The sequence below is a fragment of the Bos javanicus genome, chromosome 25 (genome assembly GCF_032452875.1).
Source record: "Bos javanicus breed banteng chromosome 25, ARS-OSU_banteng_1.0, whole genome shotgun sequence".
NCBI classification, from domain to species: domain Eukaryota; kingdom Metazoa; phylum Chordata; class Mammalia; order Artiodactyla; family Bovidae; genus Bos; species Bos javanicus.
The window spans coordinates 30,636,941-30,655,406 of NC_083892.1; the positions used below are offsets into that span (position 1 = coordinate 30,636,941).

The 18,466-nt window shown below is 40.2% G+C and overlaps 1 protein-coding gene across 8 annotated transcripts in view; it reads right to left on the bottom strand.

Annotated features, from left to right (window-relative positions):
- The window catches only part of AUTS2 (activator of transcription and developmental regulator AUTS2), a 1,221,294-nt gene that overhangs the window by 919,418 nt on the left and 283,410 nt on the right, over positions 1 to 18,466 (bottom strand). For all 8 annotated transcript variants that reach the window (XM_061402554.1, XM_061402555.1, XM_061402553.1 and 5 more), the window contains exon 2: positions 6,617 to 6,829. In XM_061402554.1, coding sequence (XP_061258538.1) covers positions 6,617 to 6,829 — 213 coding nt within the window. The remainder of the gene's footprint in view (positions 1 to 6,616; positions 6,830 to 18,466) is intronic.

The following is an 18,466-nucleotide window of genomic DNA, read 5'->3' on the forward strand; positions in this document are numbered from 1 at the left end:
TTGGGATTAAAGAAGCCCACTGTTTTATGAAACAATTTCCATAGGTTTCAGGATCACTCAAGCTAAGTTACTTCCCATTCTTTCAACTGCAGTTCCTTTTCCAATTCAACCTATTTTCTTTCTATGGGTTTTATTTTATGAGGTTGGTAGTCAATGTGCTATGTCCTTTTTAGTTGATTTTTACTAAATTTTAATTAAGAGTTATATATGTCACTTAGGATAAAATTTATTACTGGCCACTTCACTTCAAACATCTGTCTCACTGAAGTCAAGTGATATTTATGCTCCCTCTTAGCAACATGCTAAGAGGACTTCCCTGATGGCTCAGACGGTAAAGAATCTGCCTGCAATGAAGAAGACCCAGGTTCGATCCCTAAGTTGGGAATAGTCCCTGAAGAAGTGAATGGCTACCCACTCCAGTATTCTTGCTTGGAGAATTTCATGGACAGAGGAGCCTGGTGAGCTACAGTCCGTGGGGTCGCAAAGAGTCAGACACGACTAAGTGACTAACACTTTACCAACATGCAGAGCTGATGAGACTATATCCCAGACAACAATAGGAGTCAAAAGACACAAAATAAAAATCCGAGAACTCACAGAATAAACTCACTGCTTCTAAATGCCCAAGAGAAAAAAAGAAAAAAAAAAAAAAACCTTCATAAAGTTTGTTGTTATAATAGTCCGATGTTCCTAAATACCAAACAAATACCTCCAATATAAAATACAACTAATTCTGAAAAGACAGCCTGAGTTGGAGACTCCCCAAAAACCAGATGTTAAAAACTGGCATCTTATCCTTATTTCAAGTCAATCAAGATTCCAAAAGCAATTACCAGCCAGTCTCCTCCCCACTCTTACTCTCAGTCTTTTCTTATATGTTTTTATTCTCATTTCTGTAGTTTGGACAAAGGGAAAACAGTTATGTGCAACTTAAATGCATTCAAGGTAAAAATGAATTTTCTTTAATATCTACTTTTGTAACCTTCGCATGACTATACTTTTTAAAAAGCAAATGAAATCCCACTTAACACGCTAAACTTGAAACTCCGAAGCATGAAGTAAAAATGATTTAACTGCAGCTCACATTTCTTGATACCAGCTCAATATACCTTCAGTCATTTAACTATTATAACAAATGTATTTATGAAAGCACACCTAGCAAAGGTCGTGTCTTTTCATTACTAAAGTATAATACCTAATTACATTAGTGTTTCAAATGCTCTGATTTCCAGAACCCTGTAGGCCCTAGAGTCAAGCTGGATAAATACCTGTGTGATTTCAGCTTGGATTTCCACCCAGAACTAATCAGCAGGTCTTCAGCAATGTGACTTGAACTGGATCTGTTTAATCAAAGCTTTCCATTATAAATCCTCCTTTGCAAGTGAATTTCTGCTAGTAACAAATGTCATGTCACCAAGGAGTCTTCCGACAATCTGAGTTCACTGAGATAAAGGATCCACCTGTAGCAGTAAATGCTCTCAAAGGTGAACAGTGTGGGCAAGACCTATTGCTTCATCAGGTGGGTACAAGCTCAGCTGGTGGCCTGAGTCTCCTGGGCCCTGGACCAACACAACCACTTACTCCAGACAAGGCGAACATGCAATGCCAATACACAAGGCAGACACAGCCACCACGTGAAGCTCCAATTCTAAAGACCTGGCACTGAGGTCAGTCCCTTCTCTTCCTAGAAATCAGTATACATCTACAGTGGTATCTGCAATGTCAGCTATTAAACCTCTACCAAGTTTGACTCCACCATAACAGATTTTCAAAGAAAGGAGAAAATTTTTGTTCCTTACAAGCCAAACCTACCCAGATCAACCTGTATAAAGATATATAAACCATGTAAGACATTCCCACACAAGTCATTCTCACCAGCAATGTTAGAGCCTAACTGCCGGGACTCCTGAAATATTCCCAAATCTCTTTCTTTTTCTCCCAAAGTGTTCACCTACTGCTAGAAGCAATCTCAGTAGGTTGCTTCTCTCTGGGAAATTCTGTCCTTAGATGAATCACTTTTGGGAACTTAAAATTCAATTAGGAGGGAGACTCTGGGATTTATTTTGGTGATCCATCCTGGTATCTGTTTGTTAGGAAAGTTCATATAATCTAAAAATTCCTCCTAGTTGATTTAGGCCTATTTCCTCTGCTTCAGTTCATACTAGAGAGAGAGAGGACAGACTAATGGACTAAATGGAGATTTAGAAATATTCACTCAGAGCCAAATCTGAGAGTTCTCTGAACCCTTATCAACTTTTCCCTATCGCTTCTCTATTTTTAAAACACCCTGGCTCTCAGTGTTTTCAACGACAAAGTATTAAAATTTTAAAGCATCCCCTGTGGTCTGGAAGTCAGACATACTGAAAGAAAACTAAACTCAGAGCCCTTAGAGGAGTTAAGTTTTCCCAAAGATTAATTAGCTTCTGCAGAACTTAGGGCTTGGGTGGAAAGTCTGGCAGCCCGTGCTTTCCTTGTGTTCTTTGGTAGTTTCCCAATTAACAGAGTAAAGATTCTTATGCAGAGGACCTAACAACCTCTGTTTTGATTTTCCCACTCCTAAGTCAAATTGGGGGAGGGGGGACCTACCATACCCTTATTAGTAAGAGCCAAAACTTTGCAATATAATGTCTGAGTACTCACATTGTAAGCAAATAATTCTGCATAGGATAAACATAAGCACAGGGAGATGAGAAAGACATGCACTCTTGTGTGTAACGGTTAACTTGTCCCTTCCTTCACTTTTTAAAACCCTTTTGTAAAGTTTTCAAATTTGCCATATAAAAAAGTGGAACCCTTTTATAAGACAGCTGCTAGTTCAGTATCTTCTAAGTCAGTATGTATTTATATTTAAAAACATAACCCAACAGGTAAGTTCCACGGGGGTAGCTAAGTGCTAGTTAAAAACACTTTCTTTTAACAGTTTGGAAAAGTTTCATGAGAAGTGAGGTTTTATAATCAGGCAAGAGAAGGAAAAGGGGTTTAATTTCAGAACTACACATCTCTCTTAAAAAAACTATGTACTTGCATTCTCACAGTAAAAAGATTAGTTGCCTTCAATGAAGTTTCAGGAAAAAAAAAAAACACACACACACACACACCTTCTATTTTCTCTGCACTGAGGAGTAACATCTTCCCACAGTTACGGAAAGCTGCACATTAAGTCCCTTGCTTGCTGCTGCTGCTAAGTCGCTTCAGTCGTGTCCGACTCTGTGTGACCCCATAGACGGCAAGCCACCAGGCTCCCCGTCCCTGGGATTCTCCAGGCAAGAACACTGGAGTGGGTTGCCATTTCCTTCTCCAGTGCATGAAAGTGAAAAGTGAAAGCAAAGTCGCTCAGTCGTGTCTGACTCTACGCGACCCCATGGACTGCAGCCTACCAGGCTCCTCCGTCCATGGTATTTTCTAGGCAAGAGTACTGGAGTGGGGTGCCACTGCCTTCTCCGAAGTCCCTTGCTTAGGGAGTACCAATTCCTAGTTTCAAATCTAATCCACTGTCACCAAGTCAAAACTAAAGAATAAATTCTCACCTCCTGCTGCTCTCTTTTATCTGTGGCTCTTGCAATTTTATCACTCTCTCAATGAGAGGCACTGAATAACAATCCATTAATTTAGAAATTCTCCTCAAGGCCCACTTCCGTCTCAAGGTCCCCTCGTAGCTAAAACAGTTAAGATTCAGCTACTTTATCTGAAAAGAGGCAAAGACGGGGGTGGTGGAAGTAACTGTGATGTGTACAGACATCTGGCATGGTAGGAAAGCAGTCTCAGACATCCTTACCACAAGTTGTGGAACATCTACTGTAACCATTAAACACATCTGTGCGTCACCTTTTACCAAGGATCACACAACGGACAGCACTTACCTGGGGTGACATACCAGGAATGCATCTCATTCTCTCCCCTTAATGTTTTCACAGATCCAACCAGTTACAGACTTCAAAATTAAATTACTTTCAAGCCTACAATGATATTCCATTACAGATTACAGCAACACTATATATTCAGTATCTCTGTGTTATTCAAAAACTTAGAAGAATCATGGGACCGAGAAAACTTCTAGTCTAAAACTCTCATTTTACAGATGGGCAGCAACAGACAGTGCTTTGCTCAGGGCTTCATAATAGCACATCTGATGCTAGGAATATTATAAATAAAAGCATTATAGTTTTACCTCAATTATCAACTTTGGTTTCCCTTCCTACTTAAAAAAAAAATTTAAATTGGATAGTATACTTTGGCATCAACACTGAAGATAAGAAAACACCACTTGTTTTTAAAATTCTTTCACAGGCCCCAAATACAATTCATTCTTTTCTTCTCTGTGATTCATAAAAAGTGAGTCAGACTAATTGCTTTCCAAATATTTTCCCTGAAACAAGGATAGCTTTGATTTCAAACACCATGAGTACCAAAAGATTGATCATTAAGACCAAAAAGCTACTCGAATTTGAGACAGATGAGTCCTAGCCTTCTTGTAAGATCACAGACTCTTTCAACTAGAGGACAAAGTAGAAAGAAGAATTTTGAGAAAGGAGAACAGAAAAGTCAGATCAAGCTTGGGAGTAAGAGAGTCAAGGATAAGGAACCACAGCTCTGGGGAGGCTCAGAATTAAACTGATCTCTTGCCTGAAAGGCCTCCCACCCTGTGGGAGGGAGGCCCTCCCAGAGAGGCAGCGGTCACAGGGCAATCTCTGGACATTGGAAAACCCACTTTTTCCACATAGCTCACAGGGAGAGGCTTGGTCTGCGAGTCACAAATACCAGAGGCACATTATCTTTTACATAACCTAGACCTCACCCCACTTTCTGACCAAAAAAAATATATATATATGTATATATATATTAATCTTCATCCAAATTTTCTATGCTGTGTTTGGGAGTTTATTCTATTTTCTTCTTGAGCTTTCACAGGCCATTTCTATAACCACAATCCCTCCCTCTGACCAAACCAACCCATGAACTTTCTAAAAATACTTGTAGATTCCCTGCACCCCATGACCTGGAGTCCTTATATCAACCACAGGAAGCACAATATACAATAAAAACAGAGCAGGGCAGAGAAATCTAGGTCTAAACCCTGGCTCTGTCCCTCACAGCTAAGTGGCCTCAGACAAGTCACTTTATTTCTTTAAGCCCCAGTTTTCCCATCTGTAAAGTAACCATAATATCATATCATCTCCTCACCAGGGTTGTTGTGAAAATTATAGATCATACTACAGAAACTCCTTTACCGAGTGATAACTGTGCTATGTATTAGACAAATGTTAGTAATTACTTTTATAACTCCAATCTGGCAATTTATCTGACAACAAAGAAAAACTGCCAAATGTGTGAGAATCAGGGACACTTTCCTGAGATCCTCCTGAGTCCATGCTGAAATCCATCGCTCCATGTATTTTCTCAGAAGTTTACTCATCAAGTTCAACTCTGACACCAAACTGCTCACTAAATCTTTTAAAGATTTTCATTTTTCCAAACTTCTGACTAAAATTCATCACCAGAAAAATGTTCTTGATTCTTTATAAGAATGATTTTCAAACTGGCTTGACCATTATCAAATAGGAAATTTCTAGGACTACAAACTTCTGTGCCAAAGTGCAGTGATTCTGATTCCTCGGGTTCTAGGGTGAAGCCAGGAAGATGTTTAATAAGGCTCATGATATGATTCTAATCATCTGTGAAGTTTTAGAACCCCTGATTTGTATGATCCTAGATCTTCTCACTCTGCAGAGAAACATCTGCAAACTAGAAATTACCTGTTCAGCTTCTAATTAGCAGCACCTGCTCTGTGAACCACATTCCCTTCCTCTGCTTCCTTCAAGAGACAGTCAGTCTCACCCGTTGGTCCCTCCAAAAACAAACAAAACACACCCAGGACACAGGTAACTCGGCAGGTGCTAAAGCCTCTGGATTTGTGCTGAAAAAGCTGCTATAAACAGCTTCGCTTCTCATTATTAATCTATCTCATGTGGGGATTTCCACAGGCAGAAGGGTTCCCCAAATGCCAAGAGCTGAATTTTCTTGTGGACCATTGAAACCTAATTATTAAACAGCCCAGGAAGCTCTACCACCAGGCTTTCATACAAGCGGCAGATCACAAAGGCAATTCTGAATTATGGGCTGTGGAGGAAACCTAAAAAACCTCATTTCTTCACCACTGCTCTCCCACATGCCACAGTATTTGAGCTTCGCTAGAAAATACAAATCTCAGGCAGGGTCCCCTGCCTGAATACAGACAACCGTGTTTAGCACGTCAGGACCTTGATACACACAGTGCACAGGATCAGATCTGCCCGTTTCCTTTCCTCTACCCCAGACGATCTCTCCCTGCAAGCCAGTCTACCTGGACATCACCAAGACCTCCGTCGGTCTGCCTTCAATGCCAATAGCACGAGCATCAGTCTCCGCTACACAGAGCACATGTGACTGAAAGGGTACCGCGCTAAGTTTCAAAGTGCTTGGTTTTGGAATACTCTTTTAGAAGCAAACACACAGCTCTGCAGGGCAGCCCTCCAGCACCCACCAGGGATCTCCTCTCCACCTGTTAGGAAGAACCACAGACAAGTAGGCACCTGAGGAAGAGCAGCCACAGGACGGAACAAGCCCTAAGCGTTCTCACCTGTCTGAGCCCCTTCGGCATCTTCTTTCTCTTCCCGAGGTGCTGGCAGAGGTTGCGGTCATTTTCTCGGTCTGAGCTGTAGTGGTGCGGGTGGCTGAGTCGGCTCTTCTTGGAGTGAAAGGATAGGCCGTTGGTAAGTGCTTCTCGTTTCTTCTTGGTCAGAGGGGTCTGGCGTTTCTCCACGCGTTCCTGAGGCTTAAGTGCTACATCTTTCTGTAGGAAAAAAGAGAGAGAAGGAAAGGGAAGTGGTGGTTACATAGGTAGCTGGCGTCACACCCAAAATAGAGGCTAAATGGGGTTACTAGAAGGGAGCCCGGTAAAGGCAAGAAAGTGAGGTATGAGACTACCTGAAACTAAACCAAAATTTTCTGAATCCGTAATACCACAGATGTATCCTTTCTAATCTTGTTGGGGGGAATGCGGATGGGGAACTCAACAAAGCACAAAGTATCTGTCCATTAGAAGTGGTTTCACTGCTGCCTGGGACAGCAGCTTTCCATTTGATTCTGCTCTGGGTCCAGCACACACTATTCCTCTAGCAGGCTTAATACACTTGCTTCTCAAAATGGTACACCAACTATGTTTCAGAAAAGGAGTACTAAGTGCATGCACTGAACATACCAGGAGGGCCAGGTGGAGGTGAGCCAGAGTGAAAGAAACTCAATTCACAAGATTAAAATATTTCCTTAGTGCATTATATTTTTACCCCAAGTTCCTCTTACCCCGAGTTCCTTAATTCCCATCTCCTTTGCAAAATATGTAACAACCATATCACCAAGATCAACAGTAACTCGTCATTTCTTCCTGGCTGTGGCCGGGGGAGGGGAGAGGGTGGGAAAAGGGTAATGGATTTTCTAGACTAGGGGACAGCACCTATAGGAACTACAGACAAGTGTTCCAAGTCACAGGACACAGGTGAGCTCTGTGCCTGCAGGCAGGTCAGGGCATCCTGAGATGCTGAAGACCTGGGTTCTGACGCTGACATTATTCACTACAAAACTCAGAGAAAGTCCCTGCAACTCTGAGCCCATTTTCCTCATGGGCTGATTGACACCTGTCAAAGTCCTTCAGAACCCTGAGAAATATACACATTAAGCAATAAAATAAATGATTTGGTATTCAATCATTTGTTCATAAGTGAACATGTTCCTGGGGTTTCCCAGGTGGCTCAGCGGTAAAGAATTTGCCTGCCAATACAGGAGACACAGAAGACTTGGGTTCTATCCTTGGGTCAGGAAGATCCCCTGGAGGAGGAAATGGCAACCCACTCCAGTATTCTTGCCTAGGAAATTCCATGGACAGAGGACCTGGTGGGCCACAGTCCACGGGGTTGCAAAGAGTCAGACACAACTGAGTGACTAAGCACGCACAGACGGATGTGTTCCTCCTTACACTGAAAATGTTCCTTCCTGGAGCCTCATCTGCACACAATTTCTCGGTTTCTATGATCCTGAACATACATTTAAAAATACAGTAAGACCAAAACAAAAATTCCCCTTCATCCCTTTCTCATTCTCAAAATACCACTCTCTCTTTTCTTCACAGCCAGCATTCTTGGGGGCAGTTATCTCTTCTACATCTTTCCAATATCTCCACACTCCCGAACTAACACACACAGTGCTCCTTGATGTCTTCCCCAGTTTAGCCATGGCCAAATTTGGGGACCTTGGACTTTTAATATCTGCTTTGCCTAAACCTCAAAAGCCCACTCTTCCATATTCCTCCCTTTTCTAGTTGAAGGACACCCCACCTCCCAATGTTGCCAGTTAAAGGAGAACATTTGGTGATGCAAAGCAATGTTCTCAGGGTTCCACTCATTCAACAAATATTTTTTGTGCACCCTTTATATGCCAAGTACAAACTCGGCACTATCCTACACGCGCTGAGAAAACAACTGTGTGGGGCAAAAAGACCCCAACTTCATGGAATTTAGAAATTAGGGAACAAATAATCAAATCACTAATAAAATCACACAAACAGGTAATTGCAAACTAAGCTGTTTTAAAAGAAAGACCACAGGTGCTACAATAGGGGGAAGTGGTCTGTCTGGAGGAGGGGTGCCATGGCTCAGGAGATGACTGGCACTTGACCTAGATTTGAAAGTCTGGGCACAGAGAACAGCTTGTGCAAAGGCCCTGAGGCAGCTGGTAGCATGATTCTCTGAAAGAATGAGGTCAGGTACTAAGCATCAGTAACCCCAGTGCTTCACTTACAGAACCTGGCAAATAACAGATGGTCAAATTAATGCTTGCTAAATAAGCAAGACCACTAGCTAATGTATCCAAATCTATAAAATACAACAGTGATTTAAATACTATCTTTATAAGCTGCCTCTGACACAGAGTGAGTGAAGCAAGGCAGGAATGCTGACAGGAACAGAAAACCAAGGAACCTGGATAAGCAGGCACTGGTGGCACACAAAAAGGATCACAGAAAACAGCAGGAAGTCCCAGAGATGGGGAAGGGCGTAATCTTTGGGGCAAGATGATATCTAACACTGGGACTTCCCTGGTGGCACGGTGGATAAGAATCCATCTGCCAATGCAGGAGACAGGTGTTCGATCCCTGGCTCAGGAAGATTCCACCTGCGGCAGAGCAACTAAGCCCGTGGGCCAAAGCTACTAAAGCTCACAAACCAAGGGCCTGTGCTCTGCAACAAGGGAAGCCCTGCAACAAGAAGCCTGCACACTGGAAGGCTGAGTAAGCCCCTGCCTGCCGCCAACTAGAGAAAGCCAGTGCAAAGTGATGAAGACCCAGCATAGCCAAAAATAAACAAAATTTCTATAAAAATATCAAAGACAACAATCTTCTAAGGCAAATGAGTGGTTTCTGGTTTAACTTCCAGCTGCTACCACTGCAGATGGTTTACCCTCTACCATTGGAGAGGCAACTCTCCCAAGACAATAAGAATGTGGTGAGGAGGTGTTCAGGGGACAAGCTGAGATTGAAGTAAGTGCACGAAGCCATTGATCCCAGTCTCAGAGCTTTGCACCCAACACATAACACATGGCAAATATTCAATAAATGTCCGCTATGCTGTCCAGGGTCTACTACCACAACCAGCTATGTCAGACATCTGCTCAGTATTTGGCCTCACATTTAGCCAATTTGGGGCTTTCCCAGGTGACGCTAATAGTAAGGAACCTGCCTGCCAATGCAGGAGACATTAGAGACACAGGTTTGATCCCTGAGTTGGGAAGATCCCCTGGAGAAGGAAATGGCAACCCACTCCAGTATTCCTGACTGGAGAATCCCATGGACAGAGGAGCCTGGCAGGCTAAACAGACCATGGGGTCGCAAAGAGTAGGACAGGACTGAAGCAACTTACCACTCATGTAACCAACTTAGTCAGCTCTCATGAAAAAATGCTCAGTTATAATGGCAACACTAGCAGAAGCAGGCAGGTGAGTCCCACTATGAACTGCTTCTATATAATATGATTAAATTGCACCACTTCTAAAGGTAATACATAAGCTCCCACAGGCTGAAAAAAAAATGCCTTTCTCTGTCACACAGTCCACCTACTGCCCTACATCATATGGATGTGGAGTATCAGATTAATAAACAAATGATATTTAATAATGTATCAGCCGTGCTTTTTTTGAAAAAATTATGCCATTCTCTTTGGAAACGAAATCTTTCTTCATACTGAAGGTGCTCCAAAGTATACTGAAAATTATGTGCAATTCCATACAAATGTGAATTAATATTTATGAGAGTATAGTGTAATTTTTTTCTAAATCCATTTTATTTTCATGCAGCATATTAATCAAGGCATTCTCACTGCACCATAGAATAGCTGCACAGAGCAAATGGACCCCATGCCGTGACATTAGCTTGTAAGAGACCTGCTGAAGTCTTAGCAGCAGCAGTACAATCATTTCAGCTCCAATTAATATTGAAATTTTAAACTATGCAGGCTGTGTGAGGGGGAGAGGGAAAGAAAGAGAGCTTCAAGATGTATACAGAGGTGGTAGCTTAAGAAGTAAAGAAAATATGAACCACTTTTTAACTTAATTTTTATTGGAGTAGTAGTTGCTGTACTGCAGAAGAAATGAAGTCTTTTAAAAAGTTTTTATTATATAAAAGGTTTTAAAAGGTTATCTTTAGAGAGCATCTTTAGTGTTTCAAAGATTAAGGTTTATTTATAAGTTACTACATAGACACTTTGGAACAGTTCCTGAAAAGAAACAGGCTGCTATTTATTTATTTCCTCTACAAACCTATCCTGACTCTTTGCTATGTATGAAGTAAAATAATCACTTAACATCTCAATGGCTATCTTGGGGGTGAAATGAAAACAAAAACTGTCCATTTTAAGCAATGAGACTCAAAGACAAATAGATTATAAACTACTCACCTTTTAACATTCTAAAGAGTTGAACACATGGTTACATACATGTGTATGTGTGCATACATCCTTCCACCAACAAATTATCAGCAACTAATTTAAGTATTCCCTTAAAGAAACTTGGGCAGCCTATAAAGCACTGCTTCAATATAAAAAGACAGATTGTCTGGTGTATAAAATAACTTTTTAGGATCAACGAATGGCAATTTTCAAAGGCCTGTTGAGCCATCAGTCTACCATGGTTCCCAAAGAAAATTAATGTCTATCAGAAATATCTACAGTGGCTTTTTAAAATAAGATGACTATGCCTCATACTCAGCAAGGGGAAGCATTCAGCAGATTAACAGAGGAGGAGGACAGAAGGAAAACGAAAAGATCTAGGGGAAATGCTTTAAGGCATTCATCCGATAATCTCAGAAGACAGAGAAGCCTGGCAGGTTACAAAGGGTCACAAAGACTCGGACACGATGGATGCAACCGAGTAAACACACACAAGAAGAAGCAAGAATGCCAGCCAGCCAACAGAAGCCTAGGCTGTGAGGTAGAAAGATTTACACACACTTGCTGGCAATAGAGGGGGTAAGTGCACAAGCTATGTACAACAGACAGGAAGAGGTTTCGTGAACAGTTGAAATTATGTGATTTTTAGGTCACTGGTGATGGAGGGCAGGGTCACAGCAGTGCATATGCTGAGAGGCAGGCTCAGAGACCGACTAATAGTGGCAATTTCCTTCGACACCCAGCCTTTCTTCTTGGTGATGGAAAGGTGATCTTGCTCTTGACTTTCCCTTCTCCCAAATTACAACCTTCCACCAAAGGCTTCTTCTGCCACTCTTGAATTTCAAAATGAGATGGTTTGGTGTTGTGCAAACTAAGGGAGAGCGAAAAATTGCAGATGGAACACTGTGCAGGCTGCAGGGCTCCATTTGCTGATTACAGATGAAGCCAGAGGAAACAGAAAATAACGGCACAATTTGCCTATCGTGCATGAAATAGATCTTAGAAAGAGAGCCTCTCTGATTTTCCCAACCTAAACTGAGAGCCGCCCATCACTTACAAATATGAGTGCTTGTATGTGCCCAAATGTACGTACATGTGTAAGAGGGGTACAATCTGAGCAGAACCTCTTCAATTAGTTACTTGATCTTGGGGACTTGCAAAGAAAATAACAGAGAAGCCAGGAGAAAAAGAAAACACACTTTCTCTGTCACCATCTTATTGGCTGGCTGTGTGCCGTCATTTTAGTCTGTTAAGTCCTTTGTTTATTATATTGCATTTGTACTTGCTTTTGAATGGCTTTACAAACACTGATTCCATCACTTAAGTGCAAAAAAAAAAAAAAAGAGTTTGCAGTGAAAATTAAAGAAACAAGACATAACAGCCCTTTTAAAATTCATGTCTACATGGATATGTTCATACTGGGCCCCCACTTTGGACTTCCGAACAAATGGGACTTACAAACCTACTTTTAGGGCCTAAACTTCTGTAGTAAATAACCAAAGCAGACACTATAGGAATTTACAAAATAATCAATATGGCATTCAAAAAAATAACCTCTCATGTTCACTTTTTTTTTTTGCTTTTATTTTTTAATTAATTTATTTAAATTGGAGGCTAATTACTTTACAATATTGTAGTGGTTCTTGGCATATATTGACATGAAGCAGCCATGGGTGTACATGTGTCTCCCTATCCTGAATCCCTCTCCCACCTCCCTCCCCATCCCATTCTTCAGGCTTGTCCCAGTGCACTGACCCTGAGTGCTCTGTTTCATGCATCAAACCTGGACTGGTCATCTATTTCACATATGGTAATATACACGCTTCAAAGCTATTCTCTCAAATAATCCCACCCTCACCTTCTTGCACAGAGTCCAAAAGTCTGTTCTTTATATCTGTGTCTCTTTTGCTGTCTCTCATACAGAGTTATTGTTACCATCTTTCTAAATTTCATATATATGCACTAATATACTATATTGGTGCTTTTCTTTCTGACTTACATCACTCTGTATAATAGGCTTCAGTTTCATCTACCTCATTAGAACTGTTTCAAATGCATTCTTTTTAATAGCTGAGTAATATTTCATTGTGTGTATGTACCACAGCTTTCTTTATCCATTCATCTGCTGATGGACATCTAGGTTGCGTCCATGTCCTAGCTATTGTAAACAGTGCGGCAACGAACAATGGGGTACACGTGTCTCTCTCAATTCTGGTTTCCTCGGTGTGTATGCTCAGCATCAGGGCTGCTGGATTGTATGGCAGTTCTATTTCCAGTGCTTTAAGGAAATCTCCACACTGTTCTCCATAGTGGCTGTACTAGTTTGCCTTCCCACCAACAGTGTAAGAGGGTTCCTTTTTCTCCACACCCTCTCTAGCATTTATTGTTTATAGACTTTTTGATAGCAGCCATTCTGACTGGTGTAAGATGGTACCTCATTGTGGTTTGGACTTGCATTTCACTGATAATGAGTGATGTTGAGCATCTTTTCATGTATTTGTTCAGTTCAGTTCAATCACTCAGTAGTGTCCGACTCTCTGCGACCTCATGAATCTCAGCACACCAGGCCTCCCTGTCCATCACCAACTCCCGGAGTTCACTCAAACTCATGTCCATGGAGTCGGTGATGCCATCTAGCCATCTCATCTTCTGTCCTCCACTTCTCTTCCCACCCCTAATCCCTCCCAGCATCTTTTCCAAGGAGTCAACTCTTTGCATGAGGTGGCCAAAGTATTGGAGTTTCAGCTTCAGCATCAGTCCTTCAAATGAACACCCAGGACTGATCTCCTTTAGGATGGAGTGGTTGGATCTCCTTGCAGTCCAAGGGACTCACAAAAGTCTTCTCCAACACCACAGTTCAAAAGCATCAATTCTTTGGCACTCAGCTTTCTTCATAGTCCAACTCTCGCATCTATACATGACCACTGGAAAAAACCATAGCCTTGACTAGACGGACTTTTGTTGGCAAAGTAATGTCTCTGCTTTTTAATATGCTATCTAGGCGGATTCATGTTGATTGATATATGGCAAAACCAATACAATATTGTAAAGTTAAAAAATAAAATAAAATAATATGCTATCTAGGTTGGTTGTAACTTTCCTTCCAAGGAGTAAGCATCTTTTAATTTCATGGCTGCAATCACCATCTGAAGTGATTTTGGAGCCCAAAAAAATAAAGTCTGACACTGTTTCCACTGTTTCCCCATCTATTTCCCATGAAGTGATGGGACCAGATGCCATGATCTTCATTTTCTGAATGTTGAGCTTTAAGCCAACTTTTTCACTCTACACTTTCACTTTCATCAAGAGGCTTTTGAGTTCCTCTTCACTTTCTGCCATAAGGGTGGTGTCATCTGCATATCTGAGGTTACTGATATTTCTCCCGGCAATCTTGATTCCAGCTTGTGCTTCTTCCAGCCCAGCGTTTCTCATGATGTACCCTGCATAGAAGTTAAATAAGCAGGGTGACAATAGACATACTCCTTTTCCTATTTGGAACCAGTCTGTTGTTCCATGTCCAGTTCTAACTGTTGCTTCCTGACCTGCATATAGGTTTCTCAAGAGGCAGGTCAGGCGGTCTGGTATTCCCATCTCTTTCACAATTTTCCACAGTTTATTGTGATCCACACAGTCAAAGGCTTTGGCATAATCAATAAAGCAGAAATAGATGTTTTTCTGGAACTCTCTTGCTTTTTCCATGATACAGCGAATGTTGGCAATTTGATCTCTGTGTTTAGCCATCTGTATATCTTCTTTGAAGAAATGTCTGCTTAATTTTGTGGCCCATTTTTTTGATTGGGCTGTTTATTTTTCTGGAATTGAGCTACATGAGCTGCTTGTGTATTTCTGAGATTAATTCTTTGTCACTTGCTTCATCTGCTATTATTTTCTCTCATCCTGAAGGCTGTCTTTTCACCTTGCTTATAGTTTCTTTCATTGTGCAAAAGCTTTTAAGTTTAATTAGGTCCCATTTGTTTATTTTTGCTTTTATTTCCATTCCTTTGGGAGGGTGGGTCATAAAGGATCCTGCTGTGACTTATGTCAGAGTGTTCTGCCAATGTTTTCCTCTAGGAGTTTTATAGTTTCTGGTCTTACATTTAGATCTTTAATCCATTTTGAGTTTATTTTTGTGTATGGTGTTAGAAAGTCTTCTAGTTTCATTCTTCTAGAGGTGGTTGACCAGTTTCCCCAGCACCACTTGTTAAAGAAATTGTCTTTTCTCTATTGTATATTCTTGTCTCCTTTGTCAAAGATATGGTGTCCATCGGTGCATGGATTTATCTCTGGGCTTTCTATTTTGTCCCACTGATCTATATTTCTGTCTTTGTGCCAGTACCATACTCTCTTGATAACTGTAGCTTTGTAGTATAGTCTGAAGTCAGGAAGGTTGATTCCTCCAGTTCCATTCTTCTTTCTCAAGATTGCTTTGGCTATTCGAGGTTTTTTGTAGTTCCACACAAATTGTTAAATTATTTGTTCTAGTTCTGTGAAAAATACCACTGGTAGCTTGATAGGGATTGCACTGAATCTATAGATTGCGTTGGGTAGTATACTCATTTTTACTGTATTGATTCTTTCGATCCATGAATATGATATATTTCTCCATCTATTTGTGTCATCTTTGATTTCTTTCATCAGTGTTTAATAGTTTTCTATATATAGATCTTTTGTTTCTTTAGGTAGATTTATTCCTAAGTATATGGATAAGGAGGCCTGGTGTGCTGCGATTCATGGGGTTGCAAAGAGTCAAACACAACTGAGCTACTGAACTGAAGTGAACTGATTCCTAAATATTTTTTCTTCGTTGCAATGGTGAATGGAATTGTTTCCTTAATTTCTCTTTCTGTTTTCTCATTGTTAGTGCACAGGAATGTAAGGGATTTCTGTGTGTTAATTTTATATCCTGCAACTTTACTATATTCATTTATTAGCTCTAGTAATTTTGTGGTGGTGTCTTTAGGGTTTTCTATGTAGAGGATCATGTCATCTGCAAACAGTGAGCATTTTATGTCTTCTTTCCCAATCTAGACTCCTTTTATTTCTTTTTCTTCTCTGAATGCTGTGGCCAAAACTTCCAAAACTATGTTGAATAGTAGTGGTAAGAGTGGGCACCCTTGTTCCTGACTTCAGGGGAAATGCTTTCAGTTTTTCACCATTGAGGATAATGTTTGCTGTGGGTTTATCATATATGGCTTTTATTATTTTGAGGTATGTTCCTTCTATGCCTGCTTTCTGGAGGGTTTTTATCATAAATAGATGTTGAATTTTGTCAAAGGCTTTCTCTGCATCTACTGAGATAATTATATGGTTTTTATCTTTCAGTTTGTTTATGTGGTATATCACACTGCTTGATTTGCGAATACTGAAGAATCCTTGTATCCCTGGGATAAAGCTCACTTGGTCATGATGTTTGATTTTTTTAATATGTTGTTGGATTCTGTTTGCTATAATTTTGTTGATGATTTTTGCATCTAAGTTCATCAATGATACTGGCCTGTAGTTTTCTTTCTTGGTGGCATCTTTGTCTGGTTTTGGTATTAGGGTGACGGTGGCATCACAAAATGAGTTTGGCAGTTTACCTTCCTCTGCAATTTTTTGGAAGAGTTTGAGTAGGATAGGTGTTAGCTATTCTGTAAATTTTTGGTAGAATTCACCTGTGAAGCTGTCTGGTCCTGGGCTTTTGTTTGTTGGAAGATTTTTTATTACAGTTTCAATTTCCATGCTTGTGATGGGTCTCAAGATTTTCTATTTCTCCCTGGTTCAGTTTTGGAAGATTATACTTTTCTAAGAATTCATCCATTTCTTCCAAGTTGTCCATTTTATTGTCATATAGTTGCTGATAATAGTCTCTTAAGATCCTGTGTATTTCTGTGCTTTCTGTTGTGATTTCTCCATTTTCATTTCTAATTTTGTTGATTTGATTCTTCTCTCTTTTTTCTCGATGAGTCTGGCTAATGGTTTGTCTATTTATCTTCTCAAAGAACCAGCTTTTAGTTTCGTTGACTTTTGCTATAGTCTCCTTTGTTTCTTTTTCATTTATTTCTGCCCTAACCTTTATGATTTCTTTCCCTCTACTAACCCTGGGGTTCTTCATTTCTTCTTTTTCTAGTTGCTTTAGGTGTAAAGTTAGGTTATTGATTTTTCTCTTGTTTCTTGAGGTAAGCTTGTATTGCTATGAACCTTCCCCTTAGCACTGCTTTTACTGAATCCCATAGGCTTTGGTTTGTCATGTTTTCATTTTCATTTGTTTCTCTTCATATTTTAATTTCTTTTTTGATTTCTTCTGTGACTTGTTGGTTATTCAGAAGTGTGTTGTTTAGCCTCCAAATGTTTGTATTTTTAAGTTTTTTTCCTGTAGTTTACATATAATCTTACCACATTGTGACCAGAAAAGATACTTGAAATGATTTAAATTTTTTTGACTTTACCAAGGCTAGATTTATGGCCCAGGATGTGATCTATCCTGGAGAATGTTCCGTGTGCACTTGAGAAAAAGATGAAATTCATTGTTTTGGGGTGAAATGTCCTATAGATTTCAATTAGGTCTAATTGGTCCACTGTATGATTTAAAGTTTGTGCTTCCTTGCTAATTTTCTGTTTGGTTAATCTATCTATAGGTGTGAGTGGGATATTAAAGTCTCCCACTATTACTGTGTTACTGTTAATTTCCCCTTTCATACTTGTTAGCATTTCTCTTACATACTGCAGTGCTATGTTGGGTGCATATATAATTGTTACATCTTCTTGGATTGATCCTTTGATCATTATGTAGTGTCCTTCTTTGTCTCTTTTTACAGCCTTTATTTCAAAGTCTATTTTATCTGATATGAGTATTGCTACTCCTGCTTTCTTTTGGTCTCATTTGCATGAAATATCTTTTTCCAGCCCTTCCCTTTCAGTCTGTATTGTTTTGAGGTGGGTCTCTTGTAGACAGCATATATATTGGGGTCTTGCTTTTGTATCCATTCAGCCAGTTTTTTGTCTTTTCATTGGGGTATTCAAATCATTTACATTTAAGGTAATTATTGATAAGTATGATCCCATAAACCACATTTACTTTATTGTTTTGGGTTTGAGTTTATAAACCTTATCTGTGTTTCCTATCTAGAGAAGACCCTTTAACATGTCTTGAAGAGCTGGTTTGGTGGTGCTGAATTCTCTCAGCTTTTGCTTGTCTGTAAAGCTGTTGATTTCTCCTTCATATTTGAATGAGATCCTTGCTGGGTACAGAAATCTGGGTTGTAGCTTTTTCTCTTTCATCACTTTAAGTATGTCCTGCCATTCCCTTCTGGCCTGAAGAGTTTCCATTGAACAATCAGCTATTATACTTATGGGGATCCCCTTGGGTGTTATTTGTTGCTTTTCCCTTGCTGCTATTAATATTTGCTCTTTCTGTTTGTTCTTCATTACTTTGATTAATATGTGTCTTGGGGTGTCTTGCCTTGGGTTTATCCTGTTTGGGACTCTCATGTTCATCTTTTAAAAAAAAATCAAAAACA